We start from the raw sequence: 24,412 nt of genomic DNA on the forward strand, positions 1-24,412 counted from the left end.
TACTTACTAGCCATGTGAATTTGGGCAAGTTAATTAGAATACCTTTGAATTCCTTATCTCCTCCCTCCCCCCCCCAAAAAAAAAAAAAAAAAAAAAACAACCTCAATTCAAAGACCATGTCCTACAAAATCTCTTTCCTGATTTCCCACCCTTCCAAATTTTTTTTCCAAAATTTTTTACCTTGTATCTATTTGTATATACGTGCCAGCATATTGTTTTCCTGGATAGAATATAATCTTCTTAAGTGTTTCTTTTTTTTTTTAATCTTTGTACTCCCAATGTCTAGCTCATACTATGCACCTAATAAATGGTTGTTATTTGATGTTAAGAAAGAGCTATTAGAACAACTACCTAATAGTTTATATTGCTCTGTGTGTGTGTGTAAACACACATATACACAGACACACATACATATATACTTCTAATATATTTTAGAAACTGTCAAGGAAAACAAAGGTCCTATTTTATACATAAGTAATGTCTTCATTTGACATTCCTTAATGTTGCAAGCCATTTAAGCTACCAAAAATTATTACTGAAAGAGAAATTAATTGTATTTTTATTTAACTAACTTTAGTACAGTGACTGGTTATTATTTTGTATTTTCTTAGTGTAGTAATTAAAGGCAAAAATCAAGTTTATTGTCTTTATTTTTCTCCTTTCTATATTTTTCCCACATTTTTTGAGTTATTAATTATTTCCCTCTTTCCTCCCCTCCCTCTTGATTGAAAAGGAAAACAATTTGATATAGATTATATGTGTGTTCTCATGCAAAACATATTTCCATTTTAGTCATGTTGGGAAATAAAACAGACCCCAAAAAGCTAAGAAAAATAAAGAAAAAGAATTTTTAAAAGTATACCTTGATCTTCATTTAAACCATCAGTTCTTTCTATGGAGGTGGATAACATTTTTCATTGTAAGTCTTTTGGAATTGATTTAGATAATTGTATTGCTGAAAATAAGTCAATCGTAGTTGGTCATTGTTGTGTACAATCTTCTGGTTCTGCTCACTTCAATTTTCATCAATTCATAAGTCTATCCAGATTTTTTCGAAGGCAAATGCCTTGTCAGTTTTTATAACAATATTCTATCAAAATTACAACCTCTTAAATGATTCTCAATTGATGGGCATCCCCTCAATTTTCAATTCTTTTTGTATGCCTTGATCTTCATTTAAACCATCAGTTCTTTCTATGGAGGTGGATAACATTTTTCATTGTAAGTCTTTTGGAATTGATTTAGATAATTGTATTGCTGAAAATAAGTCAATCGTAGTTGGTCATTGTTGTGTACAATCTTCTGGTTCTGCTCACTTCAATTTTCATCAATTCATAAGTCTATCCAGATTTTTTCGAAGGCAAATGCCTTGTCAGTTTTTATAACAATATTCTATCAAAATTACAACCTCTTAAATGATTCTCAATTGATGGGCATCCCCTCAATTTTCAATTCTTTGTCACCACAAAAAAGTCAGTAATGACTTAGAGTGTTTTTTTCACATGACTGTCAATAAATACCTTTGATTTTTTTCATCTGAAAACTACTTGTTCATATCCTTTGACCATTTATCATTTTGGGGATGACTTGTATTCTTATAAATTTGACTCAGTTCTCTATATATTTAAGAACCAGGACCTTTGTCAGATAAACTAGGTATAAAAATATTTTTCCCCCAGTTTTCTGCTTTCCTTTTAAATCTTGGCTGAATTGGTTATATTTGAATTAAAACTTTTTCATTTGCTGTAATCAGAATTATCCATTTTACAACTGTAATGCTCTCTACATTTTATTTGATCATAAATTTCTTCCTTCATAGATCTGACAAATTCATACTCCCCTAATTTGCTTATGATATTACCTTTTATGTCTGAATCTTATAATCCACTCTTCTCTTTGCTTCTGTTTTATGGATGAGTTCATCCCATTCAAATTCACAATTATGATTACTGTGTATTTTCCTTCATCCTACTTCACCCCCCCCCCAAACTTGTTTATCCTTTTCTTTCTCTCCTTTCATTCTGATCCTCCTCAAAAGTGTTTTGCTTCTGAATACCTCCTCCCCCAATCCACCTTCTCCTTTATCTATTCTCCTCCCCTTTCCCTTAAGTTCTCCCCCTCCTTTTTCCCTGTACCCAAGTAAGTGTGTATGATATTCCCTTTTTGAGCCAATTCTGATGAGGTTATGCTTCAGTCCTGTTATTTTCCCCCATCTTAACTGTTACAAGTATCATCTTCCCATATAAGAATGTAAAATTTAATCTCATTGAATCCCTTAAAATTTTGCTTTCCTGTTTACCTTTTTTGTGCTTCTTTTGAGTCTTGGATATGATGAAAGTCGTATTTTCTATTCAGCTCTGTTCTTTTCATCAGGAATGCTTGAATGTTCTCTATTTCATTGAGTATCCTTTTTCCCCCTGAAGGATTATACTCAGTTTTATTGGTTAAGTTATTCTTGATTGTAATCATAACTTCTTTGCCCTCCAGAATATCATATTCCAAGAGCTCTGATCTGTTAATGTAGAAGTTGCTAAATCTTGTGTTATCACAATTTCAGCTCCACGATATTCCTGGCTGCTTGCAATATTTTCTCCTTTACCTGAGAGCTCTGGAATTTGGCTATATTAATGGGAGTTTTCATTTTCAAATGCTTTTCACAAGGTGATCAGTGGATTCTTTCAATATCTATTTTATCCTCTGGTTCTAAGATAAAAAGACTTCTTTTCCTTGATAATTTTTGAAAGAAGATATTTGACCTCTTTTTTTGAATCATGGCTTTCAGGTAGTCCAGTAATTCTTAAATTACCACTTCTGGATCTGTTTTCCAGGTCAGCTATTTTTTCCAATTAGAAATTCCACATTTTCTATTTTTTCATTTTTTTGACTTTGTTTCTTGATGCCTCATACTCATTAGCTTCTACTTTTCCAGTTCTCATTTTTAAAGATTTTCTAAAGTGAACTTTTGTACCTTCTTTTTCCATTTGGCTGATTCTACTTTTTTTTTTCCTCAATCAATTTTTAAAATATCTTTTTCCATTTGACCAATTCTGCTTTTTAAAGAATTCTTCTCTTAATTGGATTTTTATACCTCTTTTATCATTTCTCTTGTTTCTGTTTTTTGAGATGTTACTTTCTTCAGTATTTTCTGAGTTTGTTTTGCTCTTCCCTGTTACCATAGTAACTTTCTATGTTCAGGTTCTTTTTTTGTTGTTTGTTCATTTTTCCAGCCTGTTTCTTAACTTTTAACTTTATGTTAACATTGAATTCTACTCCTTGGGTTACTGTCCCAAGCTTCAGATTTTTTTGAACTGCTGTTTTCAGAACTAGTTCTGAGTAGTCTGGAAGTTTTCGGTTCTTCCAAAGTGGTAAAATCTAAGGAGAGATGTGGCCTGCACTCTGGTCTGTGAATAACCCTAAGCACTTTTTTCTGTGATGGAACTATGTTTAACATCCCCTCTCCTGCTGGTGTTCCTCCTTCCTCCTGGAACTGTAACCTAGAACCACATATGGGTAATATAGCAATCCTGTTCCCAATGCCAGCAAAGGGTCTGTAGTAATCTTCTTATGACTAGTTGTCCAATCTTCTTACTCTCCCTGAGCCATCAGCTCCAGCTGCCTCCAATTCAGTCACCCCTGAAGGCCTCCAGGACTTCACTCCCATGCCCATAAGACAAATATTCTTTCATCCCATCCTTTTTCTTGGCTCTGCTGCCTCAGAATTTGTTTTCAGGTGTTATTTGAGAGATCTCAGGCAAGTCCCCACCTTTACACAGCCATCTTGGCTATATATATAACTTCAGTAAGTATATATTTTCTTTTTCTTTTTTTTTTATTTAATAATAACTTTATATTGACAGAATCCATGCCAGGGTAATTTTTTTTACAACATTATCCCTTGCACTCGTTTCTGTTCCGATTTTTCCCCTCCCTCCCTCCACCCCCTCCCCTAGATGGCAAGCAGTCCTATATATGTTAGATATGTTGCAGTATATCCTAGATACAATATGTGTTTGCAAAATTGAACAGTTCTCTTGTTGCACAAGGAGAATTGGATTCAGAAGGTAAAAATAACCCGGGAAGAAAAACAAAAATGCAAATAGTTCACATTCATTTCCCAGTATTCTTTCTTTGGGTGTAGCTGCTTCTGTCCATCATTTATCAATTGAAACTGAGTTAGGTCTCTTTGTCAAAAAAATCCACTTCCATCAGAATACATCCTCATACAGTATCGTTGTCGAAGTGTATAATGATCTCCTGGTTCTGCTCATTTCACTTAGCATCAGTTCATTGTAAGTCTCTCCAAGCCTCTCTGTATTCATCCTTGCTGGTCATTTCAGTAAGTATATATTTTCAAGCATATTTTGTAAGCAAATTCTTTGGAACTGTTTTTAAGTTTATTATTTTAAGCCTTTTGAATCGAATAAAGCAGAATCCTAGGAGACATTGATTATATAATTTTAGACAAGTTTAGACAATTGTTTTTCAAAAACTCAAGCATTGTTTTTGAGTTTTGAGAATATAAGTCAAATAACTTGGGGGGAGTACTTTCTGTACAGCAAATACTTCTGTCCTTAGATTCCAATTGTGTTGGATATCCCTAACACTTATTTATCAGGGTAATTGAACTTGTTCTTTTCTACTTTTGCTTCTAGACATCTCAAACAAGGGATCTGCAGTTTCTGTTTCTTCTTTCTTACTATCTGTTTTCACAAAGTTTAAACCCCTGGTTTTACAGATAAGAAATATGAAGCCTAAGAAATAAAGTGACTCACTGAAAAACCACCCATCTAGTAAATAGCAAAGGCAATTTGTCCCTTCTAGACAAGTAAGACACTTAGCATATCCTTCATGATGTGACCAGACTAGTCATTCTTATATATAGATCTGGTTGTATCAGAAGATCATAGCATTTAAATTGGAAAATCAGCTGTTCCTATTTCTCATATAAGACCCATTAAAGATTACCTGACAAAATCAAGTTTACACATGCAATAAATAACAAAACCTAGATTAAAACCCAAGACTTGTGACTAAATTCAACACACTATTAACAGTATCATGCACAAACTCCTTCACCTGGTTATTTACGGTCCTTAAGAATATTCTACTACCCTTCCTTTCTAAAATGCAATAGAAAATATTGGCTGTGACCCTTGCTGTTTCTCTTGGTCACACAACACTGAGCTTTAATTTCCTTACCTGCAAAATGACTATAATAATGAGCAAAATGTTTAACTCAGTAAGGTTCGTGTAAGGAAAGCACTTTGTGAAACTTGTATATCACATTATTATTTCTTCTGGACTTTTAATTGTGAGTTGTTGCCAGTTAGATTACTTTCTAAACACATCTCTCATTTCCCCATCTCCAAAACGCCTCCCGACTCTTTGCTTTTCTTCTTGATGTTCTCTCTATACTCAGAATTCTCCAACTGTTGACTTGTTACCTATCCATCAAAATCCAATTTAAATAATAACTTTTTGCATAAATCCTTCCTTGGTATCCCAAGCCTATAATGATTTCTTCCTCTGAATCTCTCATAACACTTTGCTAGTGCCAACATGACACAGTGACTGCATGGAATACTGGACTTAGGGAAAACTGAGTTTGAATACTGCTTTTGACAATTATGTCTGACAGTAACATATGACCACAGGCAAGTCAGTTATGTACTCAACGTCTTTCCTCATCTGTAAAATGGCATGTACATGCCATGAATATGTCTGTAAATAGTATGGATGTCACAGGATTGTTTTAAGGTTGTAGTAAGACAGTATTCTCAAATCTTGAAGGATTATTTGTCAGCTTTTAAATTTTCATCTCTCTTCTATAAATATCAAGATTTAATTTGTATTACAGTAATGGTACTTTTCTTACTCTCCCTTCACTCCAATTGTGTATGCTCAAGTATAGTGACCATTCAAAACTAAATTTTATATCTTTTCAAACATATAATCATGTCTAGTTTAAATAGATAGGTTCTTAAATACTGAAATTAAGTGCCTTTTCTCATAAATAAATAGCCATTTCTCAGTCTTCATTCTGTCAATGCTTTCTATGATACTACTGTATTCTGTGGCTCCACTTTATCTTCATGATCATATCTGGCTTCTCTTTCTTTCTCTTAAGTATGGGTCTCCCTTAATTAACAGTTCATTTGTCTTGTTCTTTTCCCTCTATGTTCTCCATCTCAGAGGGTTTATCCTCTCTCTCTCTCTGATACAATTATTACTTCCATTCTCTTTCGACATTTGTTCATTTAATGAGCAAATATTAAGTGCCTGTGCCATACAGGATTCAATAGAAGACACTAGAGAAAATACAAAAATTAGTTAAAACAAAGTCTCTTGCCTTCATGAAATTTAAACTGAAACGGTCAAAATAAGACACAGAAATTATCCATCATGTGAATTTTCTATCACCTCAGATAAATAAAACTGAATTTCCATAAGACTGGTTCTTCCTCCTTACTTCCCTGTTGGAACCTGAGAATCATCTTGAGCTTTATTTTCTTTTGATATCCTAGGCATGTTTTTAAAATGTCAGGACATTATTTCTGAATACAGTTCTTTTCGCTTATAGTTTTAAATTATCCTTTTTTTTTTTTTTTAATCCTCTAGCAGTGCATTTATGTCTCTAGTGCAATTAAGGACTATTAACAGAAAATGAATATTAAACAATTTAATAAGCCTATTCCTTTTTAAAAAATCTTATTGCTTTACATATTGATCTTGTTGCTATCTAGAGATTGAATCCTAAACTTGCAAAAAAGATAGTGCTAAAAGTATGAAAAAGACTAGCCCTACTAAGTAATGCAAAGAAAATAATGATTAGTATTCTCTTTATATTTAAGAGAATAGAGAGCCTAGAATGGGGCCTAGAAGCCTCATGGCTATGATGATCTAAACAAACAAACAAAAAAAAAACTCTTTAGACCACACCAAAAAAAAAAAAATTTGCAGTGAACATTTTGAAATGAGAGTAAACATTAAGAGAAAATGTTTAGAGAGGGAGGGCATTTTATATTCCGGTTCTTTTGTATATGTGTGGTCATATTGATATTTAGTAAATCTATAGTGAATTTATCACCTTCAGAACATTCTCCTCATCCTGATCTCCCTCTCTTGAGACTCTTGAACTCTCTCTACCTTGGGTTCCTAAGCTTTGATAGATGAATTTTTTAACCTTATCTGAAGAGGTGCTAGACCTACATCCAACTTTTTGCTATCTCTTTACCATGATATGTGCTCTCTGGCTATCATTTTTATTCATTCTTTTCTCCCTCCCACTGAAATCTTAGACTTCACCATTGGATCTTTTATTTCTGATAAATAAGCTTTTACCATATTTCATAGTGAACCATACCTATACATCATTTTCCACCTTTTCTTCCTTTTGATACTTTACACTTTCTTCCTTCCCTTTCCCTACCTCTTTATGGATTATCTTCTCCCTAAGAATATAAGCTCTTTGTGAGGACTGAGACTGCCTTGCTTGTTTTTACTTGTATCTCCAGTGCTAAGTATAGTGACTAGCACTTAGTAATGCTTTATCTATTTATTTTCTTGTGTTGCCTTCAAAGTATCCATTATTTTAATAAAGTAGGTCTTCCCCATTGGTATTTGTTTCAAGTAATACTCTATGAAGAACTACTTAATAAAGAAATGCTTCCTTGTAAAGATTAGAATTATATTTTGAGGTACCACTACATAATTCTCAGATTGGCTGATAGGAAAAGATAATGACAAATGTTGGGAATGTGGGAAAAATGGGACACTAATACATTGTGGGTGGAATTGTGAATGGATCCAACCATTCTGTAGAGCAATTTGGAACTATGCTCAAAAGACTATCAAACTCTGCATACCCTTTGATCCAACAGTGTCTCTACTAGGTTTCTATCCTAAAGAGATACTAAAGAAGGGAAAGGGACCTGTATGTGCCAAAATGTTTGTGGCAGCCCTTTCTGTTGTGGTTAGAAACTGGAAACTGAGTAGATGCCCATCGATTGGAGAATGCTTTAATAAGTTATGGTCTATGAATGTGATGGAATATTATTGTTCTGTAAGAAACAATCAGCAGGATGATTTCAGAGAGGTCTGGAGAGACTTACATGAACTGATGCTAAATGGAATGAGCAGAACCAGAAGATCATTGTACATAGCGACAGCAAGATTATATGATGATCAATTCTGATGGATGTGGCTCTTCTCAACAATGAGACAACAATTCAGGCCAGTTCCAATAATCTTGTTATGATACAGCCATCTACACTCAAAGGAGAGGACTGTGGGAACTAAGTGTGGATCACAACATAGCATTTTTCTTTCTTTTGTTGCTGTTTGCTTGATTTTTTTTTCTCATTTTTTCCTTTTTGATCTGATTTTTCTTGTGTAGCAAGATAATTGTATAAATGTAATAAGTATATATTGTATACCTATATTGGATTTACATATATTTTTACCATGTTTAACATATATATTGATTATTTGCCATCTAGGGGAGGAAAATTGGAACACAAGGTTTTGCAAGGAAATTGTGAAAAATTACCCTTGTCTATGTTTTGAAAATAAAAAACTTCAATTAAAAAAAAAGAAACAAAAAACAAAAGTAGAGTTATAATACCAAAAATAATTAGTCCCTATTTTCACTAGGGTTTATCCTTTTAAGAAAAAATCTTGGTACAGTTTTATGCTTCCAAGTATATTTTACATTTAATAGATTTATCCCTAATTTATTTTAAAAAATAATTTTTTTATTTCCTTTTCATTATATCTTTCCCCTTTTCTTTCAGATGTGGCTGACATTCTATACCCCTAAGAAATAAAGAAAAAGGGGGACTTACACAAAAATTATAGCTGCTCTATTTGTAGGTGCAAAGAACTAGAGACTTAAGAGGATGCTTAGTTTTCATCAACTGGAGAATAGCTGTGAACAAATTAAAGTATATGAACGTAGTTGAATATCATTGTTCCATGAGAAATGAAGGAGGAGATGATTTCAGGGAAAATCTAGGAAAACTTTTATGAATTGATACAGAGGAAAGAACAGAAACAAAAAAAATTTTACAGTAACAAAAAAGCATTATTTAAACAAAACAACTCTGAAAGACTTGACAAATTTGATCAGTGAAATGATTAGTCACAATTACAGAGGATCAATATTAAAACATGCTACAAACTTCCTAACAAGGAAGTGATATTCTTAAGATGCAGAATTAGTTATATCTCTTTGGATATGACCAGTGTATGGATTTGTTTTAGTTGATTGTGCCTATTTGGGCTTTTTCCCCTCAATTCAGGAAGAGAATTGGTGAGGAAAGGGGGTTAGCAATAGAATTGTAGAGAGTGGAAAGAAAGAAAGAAACATTGAAGCATTTTTTAAATGCACAAATTGAATAGGAAAAGTTCAGAAAAAGATTTCAAAGAAGGAAAAAAAATATGTAAAATTTTTTTAAAAAAAATTTCCAAAGAGAATAGAAGTTTAGAAGAAAGTACAGAAAAGCAAGTCTTTTTTTTTCTTAAAACTATGTAATTGTTAATCATTTGATCCTCTTTTTCTTATCTACTATGATGTGGAAATAGTCCCCTTTTTTTGGTGTTCATTTAAACAATTAACAAATTTTTATAAATATTTTTAAAAGAAACTTTCGGTTCTAAAGAATCAACCAAAAAACTATCAGAGAAAAGGAACTTTGGGGGCAGTTAGTTGGTGTAGTGGATAGAACACCAGCCCTGAAGTCAGGAGGACATTCAAATCTGGCCTCAGACACTTAAATACTTCCTGGCTGTGTGACCCTGGGCAAGTCACTTAATCCCAATTGCCTCAGCAAGAAAAAAGAAAGAAAAAGAAACCTTCATCTCTCTCTTCTTAGCTAGTTATCTTATTTGTATTATTCAAGTTCCAAAAGTTTAAAGGGAGTGATCTCTCTCTGCTGCTTCTCTTTTCCTTTTTAATTCCCATAATCACATTTGTTAGTCTCATTTTCTATTATAGCTAAAGGTCACCAAGAACTTAGATTACCCTTAGATCAACCTTAGATGAACCTCAAATTCACCATGTCTTAAACAACTCATTCTCTACTCCATTCTGGTTTATCCATTTTTGTTAATGTTATCACCCTTCTAAGTATCATGGGCTTGAAATCTTTGAATAATTTTTATCCTTTTCTCATCCTTGTATATTCTTTTTTTCATTGCCAGTCACTGAACCAAATCAAGTTTTTCCTTAGCCAATTAATCATGAAGACTTTTCTATCTTACTAACTCTCTTTAGTTATCTGCTTGGTGCTAATTTACTGCTGCTTGAATTCATCTCTTTAGAATGAATGGGTAAGTGACTTAGAGATCAAGCAGATAGGAAAGATGGTAGAAGAGAGATTATTGATGAGTAAATGGCTGAGATAGAAGGAATGGGGCAGAAAACAGGAATATAGGTGATCTTTAGGCATTGAAGTAGTATTCAATTTCATTGAAATGAAAAATTATAAATGAAAAAAATATAAAAATAACAAAAACTCCAAATGATTTGCTTTAAAAGAAGAAAATATTTCAAGCAGTAATTTACAATATGTATTATCAATGACAAGTTTTAATTTCACCTGTGTCAGCATCTTTAGGTAATCTGAGAAATAACCCAGTTAAATAATGGAATGAAGATTGTGTTTTATTCCTTGTAGGAAAAAAAAATAGAAAAGTTGTCATAAATAAGTACATACACATATACAATCAGTTTTATTTAGGTCTTTGAGCTAAAGCCCCAGTTAATGAGATAAAACTAAAAGTTTTTCTGCAACTAATGAAATAAATGTGTCAAGAAGGTCCTGGGGCTTCCCTGATATCCATATCCTTAGACTTTGTCAAATTCCATTGACATTATATTTCATTTAAATTAGAAGAGCTTTTATGAAGTTCCAAACAATCAAATCTACAGATCCTTACTGGAATATAAATTGTGTGGTAATCTTTAAAAGAACTGTATTTTTGCAATCAAAAGTTCTGGGTTCAGAATCCAGTTCTGCCTCTGTGTAAGTGATCAAGCATTTATTAAGTGCCTACTTGCTGACAGGCACTAGGATGCAGGCCTAGGTTAGATTGTGGGCTGTGTCAAAAGGAGAGTAAAGACCATTCACAAGAGAAACTGGAAGCAGAATCAATAGGACTTGCCAACAGATTGAATATGGAGGATTAGAGAGTGAGAAGGATTACATTTAGATTCTGAGTCTGAGTGACTGGGAGTTTGGTAGTGAGGAGACAGTGTGTATATATAAACAGATGGAGAATAAAATAAATGGAAGGTGGTTTAGAGAGAAAAATACTATGACCATAGGATTATTGATCAAAAGATATCTATCAAGTGCCTGCTTTGTGCTAGGTGTTATATTAAAATGTTTGGGGGCAAAATAGGGACTAGGAGTGGCAAATATGAAATAGAATTAGAGGAGCAATAGGATTACCAAGGAGTTTGGAAGAATCCATTAAGATATGCCTGGATATGCTCTTGACTAGCAGGTTAAATCCATAAATAAGTTTAGCAGACTAGCCAGTGTTAGTTATATTATAGTATGGATAAATATGCCATTAAAGGGAAGACACTGTGAGGAAGACACAGAGAGTACCTCAAAGTAGGTTTAGTCCTGAAAAGGATTGGGCAAAGATCATCATGGACACACCTTTTATAGGGGAAATATAACATTTGGAGTTTCTGGGGACAAGAAGTGTCAAGAAGAATTTGGGAGCTCCGAGGGAGGATGGATCAAGGAGTGGGGCCAGATGGAATACCTGGCAAATCAGGTTTCAGATTTCTCTAAAAGTTATGGTAATCAATATCTCAAAGGTTGTTTAAGGATGAGACTGAGAGATAGACAAATGAGGTTGATAAAGAGTTCCAGCCTTACAAATCACTATACCAACTTGGATAATCTGGCACTTGGTTATGCCTGATTATAGCTGCTTGAACTTCTTCCTGACAAGGGAAGAGAGTAAGCTTAAAAGGTCATATCAATACTTGCTCTCAAGGAGCTTACCTTCTAATGGATAAATTACAACATATTATGTGGGACAGTGACTGTATCCAAATTAAAATCAGAGACTCTCAAGGTAAAAAGTTTTTTTAAAAAAGCATTTATTTCAATCTTATGAGAAAGGGCAATTCCCAACAGACATGGTCTCAGTAGAGGAGTGCAAATTGCAAAACACAAGATTATATATAGACCCTTCACTCAGAAGTGCTTCTCCCCCACTCTACACACACATACACCCCTTTTCTTCCATTGTCTAGTCCAAGTTTACATGCTAAACCCAGGAAATTTGTCCTAGAAACAAATAAATAGTAGTAAATAACAAACTCTTAGTTCAATTTTACTAGAGAACTGCTATACAAGCTGGTATTTTTGAATGAGAGAATTGTTACCTGAATTCCCAAAGCCATTTTCAACTTTAAAAGAAGTACTTAAATGATAATTAAGAGATGAGAAGGAATGGAGGGAAAATGTTCCAAGACAATGGAACACCTGCAGTATTTTAAGTTATAAGCAAACTTGTTCTTTCAAATTCTCAAGTCATAATTAGGGCATAGTTCAAGACCACATTCCTAGGAGAGTTCTTCACTCAATTTATCCCATTCAACATGAATGGACTTGAAAAATATTAGGGAGTGGAGCAGCTAGATGGCACAGTGGAAAGAGCACCAACCCTGAAATCAAGAGGACCTGAGTTCAAATGTGGACTCAGACACTTCCTAGTGGTGTGTCCCTGGGCAAGTCACTTTATCTCAGTTGTCTCAGAAAAAAGAAAAATATCAGGGAGGTGGTGGAGGCACTCATGCAAGAACATGGTTGTGAAGTCAGAGAATGAGGAACAGCTGACTTGGACACTTCCTCAAAATGAAGTGAGAGAAAGGGTGGAGGAAGAAGGCAACTGAAGTATGATAGTAAAATGTGCTCTCTGCTATTTTACCCCCCAACATTTTAATATCATGCACAGGCAAAAGGTTGGGGTCGCAGATTGGTGTTTTGAGGTATCTTGAGAAAGAATTTGCAGACTTGAACCCAGCTCCAAGTCAAGGAGCAAAGTTTATTATAATTGTAATGCCAGTTGAAACAGGTTAAGCCCAAAAGAATTTTAGCTAAGAACCAGGCGCAATAAGACAAATTTATAGGAAAAGACAGATCTGGTTCTTCATGTCACTGATATGGTAATTTTATGACCCAGAGATAGAACTGAGGAATAGTCTCAGATTGCACCTCACCATTTATCTCAGAAACCCTGTTATCACAGACCAACAGATTGTTATCTGGCAGTCTGCAAAGACTCTATTATTTAGCCAGAAGACTTTAGAGTCATTGATAGATAGATTGTTAGAACAATAGCCCCAGAGGAATTCAGGACCACTGCTATATCTTCCCTAAAGTCTAGGGGAAGAAATATATAGCTATCATTGACAGATAGAATATGAAAACAATAATACTCTTAAGGTCAGGGGACCTCAGGATCACTGCTACATTTCTCCTAGAAGCTGTACCCATCAATAGGAAACTTCAATTGACTGGAAACTTGCTGGAATGTGCTCTCTGATAGAAGCAAAATATCTAGTAATTTCTCGAATAGTCTTTAATATAATATTCATTATTCAGGAGAAATTGGTTCCTGGGATGAACGTGGGATAAAAAGGACTTTGGAAGAACATAATCTGTCCGTCTTAGACTTGTGATAGAGAATAGAAGAGGGGCATGGTCTGACATAAATTTAAAAACAAAAACAAAACAATCAACCTTAGTGGGACAGTGATGTCCTGAAAAACAAACTTTCCAGAATAAGAAAAAGCAAAGAGGGGTTTATTGTGAGAAAGAGCATCTTCCATATGACAAGGTATTTTTCAGCAAAGAAGTGCAAAACAAGCTGCAAAAATACCAGATTAAATAGCCTGAATGCAGAAGCCCAAAATCCCCACCCCCTCCAAGGCTGGCCTTTTCTCCCATTCTTTGGAGGAGTCCAGGTTTACATTCTAGTGGGGAAATCTTAACCTAGAAACCAAAGAATACAAGTCAACAATAATAAATTCTTAATTTGTTTTTCTAGAGAATTGCTATACAAGCTTGGATCTTATCCTTGGATAAGAGAATTCAAAGGCATCATTATCTTAAAAAAAAAAAAAAAGTACTTAAATGCTAATTAAAAGGTGATGGGAAATAGGAGGGTACAAACACCTGCAACTTTAAGCTATAGCTCTATTATTAGGAAGTCTCGAGTCACAAAGTATAGTTTAAGATTATATTTTCATGATAATGTCTTTACTTGGTTAATTCTACACAAACCCAATATATATAATCTAATTTTAAAAGTACTAGGTATCTCCTGTTTTGTGAAGATGTTCCTCTGGGTCCTAGAGATTCAAGGAAAAAAATGAAAAATTGACACTATCCTCAAGGATTTTACATTCTACTACTAGAAGGAAGTATGCTGTGGGATGGAGTCAAAGAGGGAGAGCTTCATTAGAGTACTATAAGAGTAAGAATCAGGAATGGTAAATGAAGGAGATGAAAGTATAAAGCTCAGAATAAGCTGATAAGCAAAGCTAAGAATAATTTTTTAAAAGGGGGGTGTGTGTCTTAAGAGTCTGGTTTTATTTGGGAGATAGCTATATTGGGAAAATCAGAGAAAGGCTAGAAACACCTACTGGAATGGAATGCAAAACTGCTCAAATTAATTGAGAATGCTCTTTGAATTATAAAATATAAAATAAAATTATCAACAGGGTTCATAACCAACAGTTATAGGAGATGTAGTTGTAAGAGAATGTAGCTGTCCATAGATGAGATCTAATTATCTATTTCAAATGAACTAGATCCCAGAATATAGAAAAACAGATTGATGAACCATTATCACTACTTTGGTTTTTTTTGTTTTTTTTTTTAATAATTATAACTTTTTATTGACAGAACCCATGCCAGGGTAATTTTTTACAACATTATCCCTTGCACTCACTTCTGTTCCGATTTTTCCCCTCCCTCCCTCTACCCCTCCCCCAGATGGCAAGCAATCACTACTTTTTTTTACTCAATTTTTTTAATTTAAAAAAAAAAAAGAAAAAAATGAAAGAAAAACAGAACATTGTCAAGTGCTCAGCAGAACATCAAGGAAGATTCAAAATATATAGCAATAAATTAACAGTTCAAGAAAGGCTATATAATAGTAGGAGAGATTATATTCATCTTTGCTTCTTTGTAAGTTATTCTTTTGTTCTCTGCTACACTTTTATTCTTTTTTTCTCCCTTCATTCCCTCTACCTTTCCTATGAGAAATAGATGGGCATTTATTTGATTTCCCCAGTTATGAAAATTAAATTGGAGAAATGAAACTTAAATTAGAAAACTGAAACTCAAAAGGAGTTTCATAAGTAAACATCGTAAAAATATCAAAGGATAATCAAGTTTATCTTCCCTGAAAAAAAAAAGGTAAATTCCTTGGGGGCAGGGACTGACTTTTGTAATCTGGGATGATGGCCTTAAATTTGAAAACAATCTTTTGTTCTTTGATCCTCATCCTGCCTTACCTTCCCCTTTAAGAATGTAAGTACCTTTGGCTACATAATGAGGGGTGAAGATTCATGTGTAACTTCTGTAACATCCAATTAATGGGGAATCGGGAGGAACTTGTACTTCAGGATAGGAAATAAAATGAAGCATTTGGAGTTTCAAAGGTATGTCTATTAACCTAGACACCTATTCTTGCCAGGATGTAAAATACTACTGCATTTATCAGTGAGTCAGTAGAATTCTTGGTAAGATATATTGTTTCTTACATCCCCCCAAGCAGGCTATAGTTAAGCACAGATGTTTATATATAACAGATATAAAGACATTCACCCACAGACTCACATACACACACACACACACACATGTAAACACATACATACTCATTTACTCATATGTAAACATGTACTTAATACATTAAAACAATATTAGTGTGGCTGACATATGTGGCTTTCTTTATAGATTTTGGAGGGTGCTGTATACTTCGTGGTAAATATTTAGTGTTGCCTATTAACCAATTCCTAGTGTGAATGAGTCCTTTTACCCCTCTGAGATCTTTGTGTTTCTTCTTCCTCTGGAACTCTTTTGTATAACATAATTACTATTTTTACCTTTTCCTAAGTGGTTTTCTTTTTTTTTTTTTTCTTTCTTTTTTCTTTCTTTTTTTTTAAAGAGCAGATCATACTCAACTCCGCCTCCAATGTCAATCTTAAACATTTGGTATACATTTCTATATAAAAACCAATTTGTCCGTGTTAAGTTCCTTGAAGTGAATCTTTGATAAATTTTTTAGTTCAGGTTTGGTTGAAAGTCCTGAAAATCTGTAAGTTCGTTGAATATTCCTTTTTTTTTTTTCATTCAATATTATGGATAATTTTGCTGGATATGATATTTTTTGCTGCAAGCCTAGTTCTCTTGATTGCCAGTACATAAGATTCTAGGACCTGTGGCTAAGTCCTGTACAATTCTAATTGTAGCTGATTTTTTTTTTCTTATTTCTTGCAAAATTTTCTCTTTGAACTTGAGGTTTTGAAATTTGGTAATAATATTCCTTATATGTTTTGCACAAAGGGTTGACGAATTTTTTTTTATTTCCACTTTCCCCTTATGTTCTGTCATGCTAGGATAATTTTCTTAGATTATTTCTTGCATTATTATGTCAAGGTTCTTTTTTAGTCACTTTTTCTTATATTTTCTCTTCTTGTTCTGTTCTCCAGATCTGTTGTTTTTCTTATATTTCACATTCTGTTCTATTTTTTCATTCTTTATATTCTGTTTTGTTATTTCTTGGATTCATGGTTTCACTGGCTTCCCCTTGCTCAATTCTAATTTTCAAAGACTTATTTTTGTCATTAAGATTCTGTTTGTCCTTTTCTAGTAATTTTTTTTCTCATCTTTTTGAGTGGTTGTTTGTTTTAATTTTTCTAAAATGTTTCTCATTTTATTCTTAAATTCTTTTTTGAGTTCTTTTATAAATTCTCTCTGGGTAGGGAACTATTTAACATTACTATTTGGGGATTTGGGATAGAAGATTTTTTTACTTCAATGTCCTCTTCGGAAGATGATACCTGTTCTTCCCTAGCCCCATCTTAAGTTTCTCTGGTTGGGTTCTTCTTTGCCAATGCATTTTTTTTCCTAATGAGAAGCATTAGTGTTAGCACCTCTGTTGGATGTGGGATAGTGCCTCTGCCTTCCCTTCAGCTCTTCTCCTGACTCTTTACACTTGTTTACCCTGGGCCTACATGAATACTTCCTCTCTTAGGCAAAGATGTAGTATATGTAGCAAAGCACTGACTTAATAGCTTGTGTTGATGTTTTAGAAAAGATGTGAGCTAATTGTTTAAAAAAAAAAAGTGAATTTGTAACTAGTTGAATGACTATTGGAAATTAATATGGGAAACGGCTTTTCCTGATAGACCAATCAAACAAATCTTTCAAAAAAGAAATTAAGACTATACTGACAAGACTTTTTCCTGATCTACCAATCTAGTATATCACTCAAAAAGAAAATAAGATTATTTTGACATGACCTATACATTGAGAGCACTAGAAAGAAAAACATAAAGTTCTACAAATACATATACTAACAAAAAAACCTTAACCTCAAGGAATTTATGTTCCAGTGTGAAAAAACCAACGCATAAATGGTCTTGAAAAGAAAAGCAGAATACAGGAAGTACTCACATAGGCCCACTGTACACAAATATAAAGAGTCAGGAGAAGAGTCTGGAATGAGAACCTCATGATTAGAGGTGCTTACACTCTGACCCGAAATTCCAGACCAAAAGCTCACAGTTGTGTCTGGCATTTCTAATCAGCCAAGTTTCCCTCAGTCTTTCCATACTCAGACCCTGGACTCCACATGCAGCTCAGGCCAGGAAGGGAAAGTCCTGTGGTTCTGGTTTAGGCTCCAGCCAAATCCAGCTTGCCCCAGAGTTCCCCACTTGTTCCTGTTAGCCTGGAGGTGTTTACATTTCACTTTAATTTAAAAATTTAAAGGAAAGTACTGTGGGGAGAGGTAGTGAAAGTTTTCACTTTTAAAAAACAACATGAAAAATTATCATACAGCCTGATATAATGGAATGAATGTGCTGGACATAAAGTTACTAAACCTATATTCAGATTTTAACTCTATCTTTGGCAATGATCCTAGTGATAAGTCATTTAACATCTCTGAACTCCTCTGGTGTTCTCAATTGTAAAATGGGGATAATATTTAAAATCACAGGATTTTTAATGAAGAATTTCACGTACCATAAGGCCTCTTTAAAAATGTAAGGTAGATAAAGATCATAATTGTTATTATTACTCCTTTTTATGTAATTTATCTTTGTCTCCAACTGGGTCATAAACTTCTTGAGAGCAAAGATTGTGCTGTTATTTTTTTTCATATTTATAGTGCCCAGTGCCTAACATAGGGCTTTTATTAGATGTTACATGGAATTAATAAAATGCTGCTTCTCATTCTCTTTGAACTTATTCTAAAACTGGGACAATGCAAATGCAGACAGATGTAGAAAATGCATATTAAATGTTTGAATTGAAATAGTTCACACAGCAGCATAAATTTTGTTTTCATTATGTTGTTTATTCCTAATTTTTAAACTCTATACTCAGATTGGTTACACTTGTTAAATTTTTTTTTCAACATAACGATTCTTGAGTGTTACTGTCCTTACTAATGTTCTAACGTATTGGTTTTATTTTATTCAAATTTCTAGAAGTTGCTGGGTATGTTTTGCTACTGATGAAGATGATCGAACAGCTGAGTGGGTGAGACCATGCAGGTGCAGAGGATCTACAAAATGGGTTCATCAAGCTTGTTTGCAGCGCTGGGTAGATGAAAAACAAAGAGGAAATAGTACTGCACGAGTAGCATGTCCTCAGTGCAATGCAGAATACTTAATAGTATTTCCAAAGTTGGGTAAGTTGAAAGTCTCTCAAATTTGAACATCATATATTTGAATCTTATCATTTTTTTTAAACAACTTTTTATTGATAGAACCCATGCCCAGGGTAATTTTTTACAGCATTATCCCTTGTACTCACTTCTGTTCCGATTTTTCCCTTCCCTCCCTCCACCCCCTCCCCCAGATGGCAAGCAGTCCTTTACATGTCGAATAGGTTACAGTATATCTTAGATACAATATATATGTGTGGAACCAAACAGTTTTCTTGTTGCACAGGGAGAATTGGATTCAGAAGGTATAAATAACCGAGGAAGAAAAACAAAAATGCAAGCGCGCGAAATAATCAGTAGCATCTATTTAAAACCAGCAGTAAGCATCATATGTAATGGGAACAAACTGCAACCATTCCCAATAAGATCAGGAGTGAGACAAGGTTGCCCACTATCACCATTACTATTTAATATTGTATTAGAAATGCTAGCTTTGGCAATAAGAGTTGAGAAAGAGATTAAAGGAATAAGAATAGGCAATGAGGAGACCAAATTATCACTCTTTGCTGATGATATGATGGTATACTTGATATGATGGTATACTTAGAGAATCCCAGAGACTCTACTAAAAAGTTATTAGAAACAATCCACACTTTCAGCAAAGTTGCTGGATACAAAATAAACCCACATAAGTCATCAGTATTCTTATATCATTAACAAAACCCAACAGTTAAGAGTTACAAAAAGAAATTCCATTTAAAGTAACTACTGATTGTATAAAGTATTTAGGAATCTATCTGCCAAGGGAAAATCAGAAACTTTATGAGCAAAACTACAAAACACTTTCCACACAAATTAAGTCTGATCTAAGCAGCTGGAAAAATATTAAATGCTCTTGGATTGGGCGAGCAAATATAATAAAGATGACAATACTACCTAAATTAATCTATTTATTTAGCGCTATACCAATCAGACTCCCAAAAAACTACTTTGATGAACTAGAAAAAATAACAACAAAGTTCATATGGAAAAACAAAAGGTCAAGAATTTCAAGGGAATTAATGAAAAAAAAATCAAATGAAGGTGGCCTAGCTGTACCAGATCTAAAATTATATTATAAAGCACCAGTTACTAAAACCATCTGGTATTGTCTAAGAAATAGACTAGTTGATCAATGGAATAGGTTAGGTTCAAAGAACAAAACAGCCAATAACTTTAATAATCTAGTGTTTGACAAACCCAAAGACCTCAGTTTTTGGAATAAGAACACATTATTTGACAAAAATTGCTGGGAAAATTGGAAATGAATATGGTAGAAACTAGGCATTGACCCACACTTAACACCGCATACCAAGATAAGGTCAAAATGGGTTCATGATTTAGGCATAAAGAATGAGATTATAAATAAATTGGAAGAGCATAGGACAGTTTACCTCTCAGACCTGTGGAAGAGGGAAGAATTTATGACCAAAGAATCTTATCATTTGCATGGATCCCTGGGAACCATTTTAATTAAGAGTCTATATTTTGGTTTAACCTGTTGTTTTCTTACAGTCAGTCGCTTTGTATGTACAGTGTTCTTACTTGAGAATCATTAACTTTTTTTTGTGCCTGTAAGTCATAGCATATATGAACATATATATTCTCAAATACAATATAAAACTTCTCAAATACATTATAAACTTTTGTTGAAAATAGGAAAAGAAATTTACTACCTATTTGACCATATTTTACCACAATTAAGTAAAAGAACTAAAATACGCTAAGATTTAAGTAATTCTGTCTTTATCTAATGATATATGTTAGGAGGAAGAGAACGATTACCCCCTTTCTTTTTTCACACTCATTTTAATATTTTACTGCTTATTTTTACGTACTTTTGGTCTATTGTTTCACATTTAAAGGATTGAGATATTATTAAAGCTAAAGTTGAATTTTTATACTTTTTAGAAAAATTTATACTCAAAACTCTCCCACCAGATTCTCATTTTGCAGTTTTCTTTCTTTGAAACTATTTCTTTCCTATCAATTAGAATTGTAAGATATGACTAAAAGACCTTCATGAAACAGGGTTGGGCATATTGTTATAAGGTTATTGAGGAATTAGAAAAATCTGGGCTCTGGGAAAACCAGAACAAAAGAAGTTTTAGGGGAGAAATTGTTATATTAGCTGTTACATGGAATTAATAAAATGCTGCTTCTCATTCTCTTTGAACTTATTCTAAAAATGGGACAATGCAGTTAATGCAGACAGATGTAATAAAAATATTTTTCAAATATAAAAATATATCCCAAATGAGCCACATGCACAATGCTTCCATATTTGGCTATTTTTATTTCTTTTTTAGTATAATGTATGGAGAAGTAGGAAAAAAGTAATTCTTAGAAGAGGGAAGAGAGGAAATGAAGGAGAAGAAGCCAAAGAATCGTTAGATGCTTGGCAACAGGTAGAAAAAGAAGTATATTACTTTATTCCACATTGTTCTGGCCTTAATCAGTTCTGCTGTCTTATTTATTCCTGGGGAATTAGTAGAGAGTTTAGGTTCAAAAAATGAAGAGGACATCATCACAAGCCTTCATTCTTGTTCCTTTGGGTACTACTGCCTTTATTCTTTCTAGCTCCAGTGAATTGTATATCTTTCTTTAGCCAATTTAAAGGTAAATGTTTCAGTTAATGAATAGCAAATACAGTGATTTCTTTGTGGATTTTCTATAAGACAAGTTATATATCTTGGTGTGTAATTCCAGACTCTATCATAACATTAATTAACTCTGCCAAAAGAGTTTAGAGCAGTTTCTCAAACTGGAAGTTGTAATCTCTCAGGAATCACAAAGGCTGATTTATATCAGTTGCTTACCCTTTAAGCATAAACAGGATGTCAATGTACCTTCTTTTGCCTAGCTTTCCCACTTGGCAAACTATTTGCATCTTGCTTTCTGTTCTCTTCCATCTTCCTTTCAAGTAGTCTTTTCTACCTCTTAAGAGTCTTCTAATTGCCTTTGTTTTTCCTCTTTTTTTCCCCTCCTCCTTCCCTTCTCAATTACATGTAATTATATTAGATTGAATTCCCTTCCTTTCAGTATGTTGCCCCAGAAAACTAGCTGAACTTAACTATTGCTGGAAGTGGCTTATCTAGTGAATTAAGGTTTGAGAACTAAATCTAATGTAAAATCATTGCAGTTTGAGAGATGAGGAATTCAACTGCCCTCTCTAAGTCTGCACCTTTACTTTCTTAAATTATCTATGAGATGCAGTGAACATTTTTCCAGGCTTCAGATCTCAGTATTTGAAATATATATAAAGCCTGTTATAAAATTGACAAAAACCCTTATGTGCCCATGAACTTTCAGATATTCTACTTGTGCTTAATAAATTAACCAATTTGGGTTGATACTGTCTTTTCAGGATGATAATGAAAAGTTGTAACTGATGGCTTTCTTTTTAAGGGGCAACATTGTTCACATCAAAATGGTCTTCGATAGTGTGATAAACTATCCTTTTCTTTTCTATCACCCTCTTGATACTTTTTCTTTTATCCTTTTGACATATCAAATAGCACCTGAAGAGGACAACAAAAAGATATGCCATTGGACATTATTTATTATTAGCCATTTGGCATTAACCAAGTATATGTACATAATTGTGTTTAGTTGTACATACATAGATTTACAGTTAATTTTCAGATTATAATTTTGTTTAATAATATATTATTCTAATCATATGTTGATTCCCTCCGCCATGTATGCACACTTTTTCTTTTCTCATATAATCAGATTCATTTATCTAAATTTCCTGTATTCAAAGTACATAGCAAAGAAAAGCCTGATGGACAAAGCCAGGAAAGGGATGCTTGGGGATGGTGAAGGTTACTTAAAACTTCCTAAGCCTGCAATTAAGGAACACAAGGCTACTTAATAAACTCTCATTTATATATGTTACCAACAGGAAGATTTTTATTAATTAATTTATTTAAATGTATATGTGTGTGCGTTTTTTAATTTTTTCCCCCTTGAGGCAATTGGGGTTAAGTGACTTGTCTAGGATCACACAGCTAGGATGAGAGGAAGATTATATTTTTAAATGAGAAGTTTTAAATCAACCACAATATTTTCCTTTGCTTTAAATTTCTGAAGGTATCCTGCTTTTTTGTTGTTATTGAGGATGAATTCAAAGTTGTTATTTGTATCCCATACACAGTGATTAGCATACTTTATTAAAATACAAGAAAGATCTTTTTCAAAAGCAAGTATATTGTGTATATCAAAATGTATGAATGCATTTTGCTTTATTTACATTAAATCTAAGTCTCTAGCCTCTACCTTAATTCACTGTAAATCCCTTAGTGAAGACTTTCCATTATGTTTTACCTCAGAACTGACCTTTCAGTGTAGGACAATACAAACATTTTTATTAAATCTCATTGACAGTTCAGTATTTTTAGCTATTAATAGAAAAGACAACACTCATTTTTCCTAGTATAATTGTGAAGACCTATTGTCAACAACTAACTGTGATTAGCCATTACATTAGTGATCCACTGCATTGATAATCTATTACCATGACATTATGGGAATTTTCCATGGGTCTAAGCCTACAGTAAGCATACATAAACATATTCCCATCTCTTGTGATGCCTTGTCTTAAGTTGTTAGATTATGTCTGTGTAGATGATACTGTTATATCAGATGTTGGGAGAATTTGCATCTTATTTCTCTAGTTCAATTTTGAGTCTTTCTCAGTCATTATGTTTATTTTTACATATTTACCAAAATTTATAAGAATGGGAATCAAGGCTTTTGTAATAGCCTAACTTAAAAATTCAATCCAGAGGCATTTATTAAATACTTAAGTGTATTAAAAGCTGAGATAGGGGAAGGATATAAAGTTTAGATAATATACCACTATGCTTATCCTCATGTACACTTTACTGAGGGAGGAGAAGAATAAAATACATTTTCAAATAACTAATGCATAATCGGGTAAAAAAAAACATAAAATAGTTCTGTTTAAGGTCTAGAGGAGGGAATTGCTAATTGAAAAGTTCAAAGGAGGCTACATGAAGAAAGTACCATTTGAATAGTTCAGAATTCAGTCTGTAGAAAGGAGGAGAGTACCCTACTCATGTGTAACAACGGAAGATGTGGGAGGGGAGGGGAGGAAGTAGAAGTAAGAGATGAGATTGGAAAGACTGATTGGTGCCAGATTAGCTAGGAATGAGGATTTTGTGGAATAGTGGTAGCACAGATCTCCAGGTATAGATGATCTGTAGGCTACTGAAGATGTGGATTTGGAATTCATGAGGGAAGTCAGATCTGGAAAGGACTGATTTGAGTCAGCTTTGTAGAGAAGGTGGTTGAAGCTGCAGGAAGGTGCTTAGAGATGTTAAGGTATGCAATCTATGCCAAAAAAAGGTCCCCATTCATTTTTTTGTGGCAGATATTTAAATTTAAAAATTTAGTGCTCTATGATTTTGTTCCTTTA

At 33.5% G+C, this 24,412-nt stretch overlaps 1 protein-coding gene across 1 annotated transcript in view; it reads left to right on the forward strand.

Moving 5' to 3' along the window:
- MARCHF5 (membrane associated ring-CH-type finger 5) overlaps positions 1–24,412 on the forward strand; it is a 58,921-nt gene that overhangs the window by 3,007 nt on the left and 31,502 nt on the right. The window contains exon 2 of the mRNA XM_051981649.1: positions 18,752–18,954. Coding sequence (XP_051837609.1) covers positions 18,752–18,954 — 203 coding nt within the window. The remainder of the gene's footprint in view (positions 1–18,751; positions 18,955–24,412) is intronic.

This window comes from Antechinus flavipes, chromosome 2 (genome assembly GCF_016432865.1).
Source record: "Antechinus flavipes isolate AdamAnt ecotype Samford, QLD, Australia chromosome 2, AdamAnt_v2, whole genome shotgun sequence".
Classification (NCBI taxonomy): domain Eukaryota; kingdom Metazoa; phylum Chordata; class Mammalia; order Dasyuromorphia; family Dasyuridae; genus Antechinus; species Antechinus flavipes.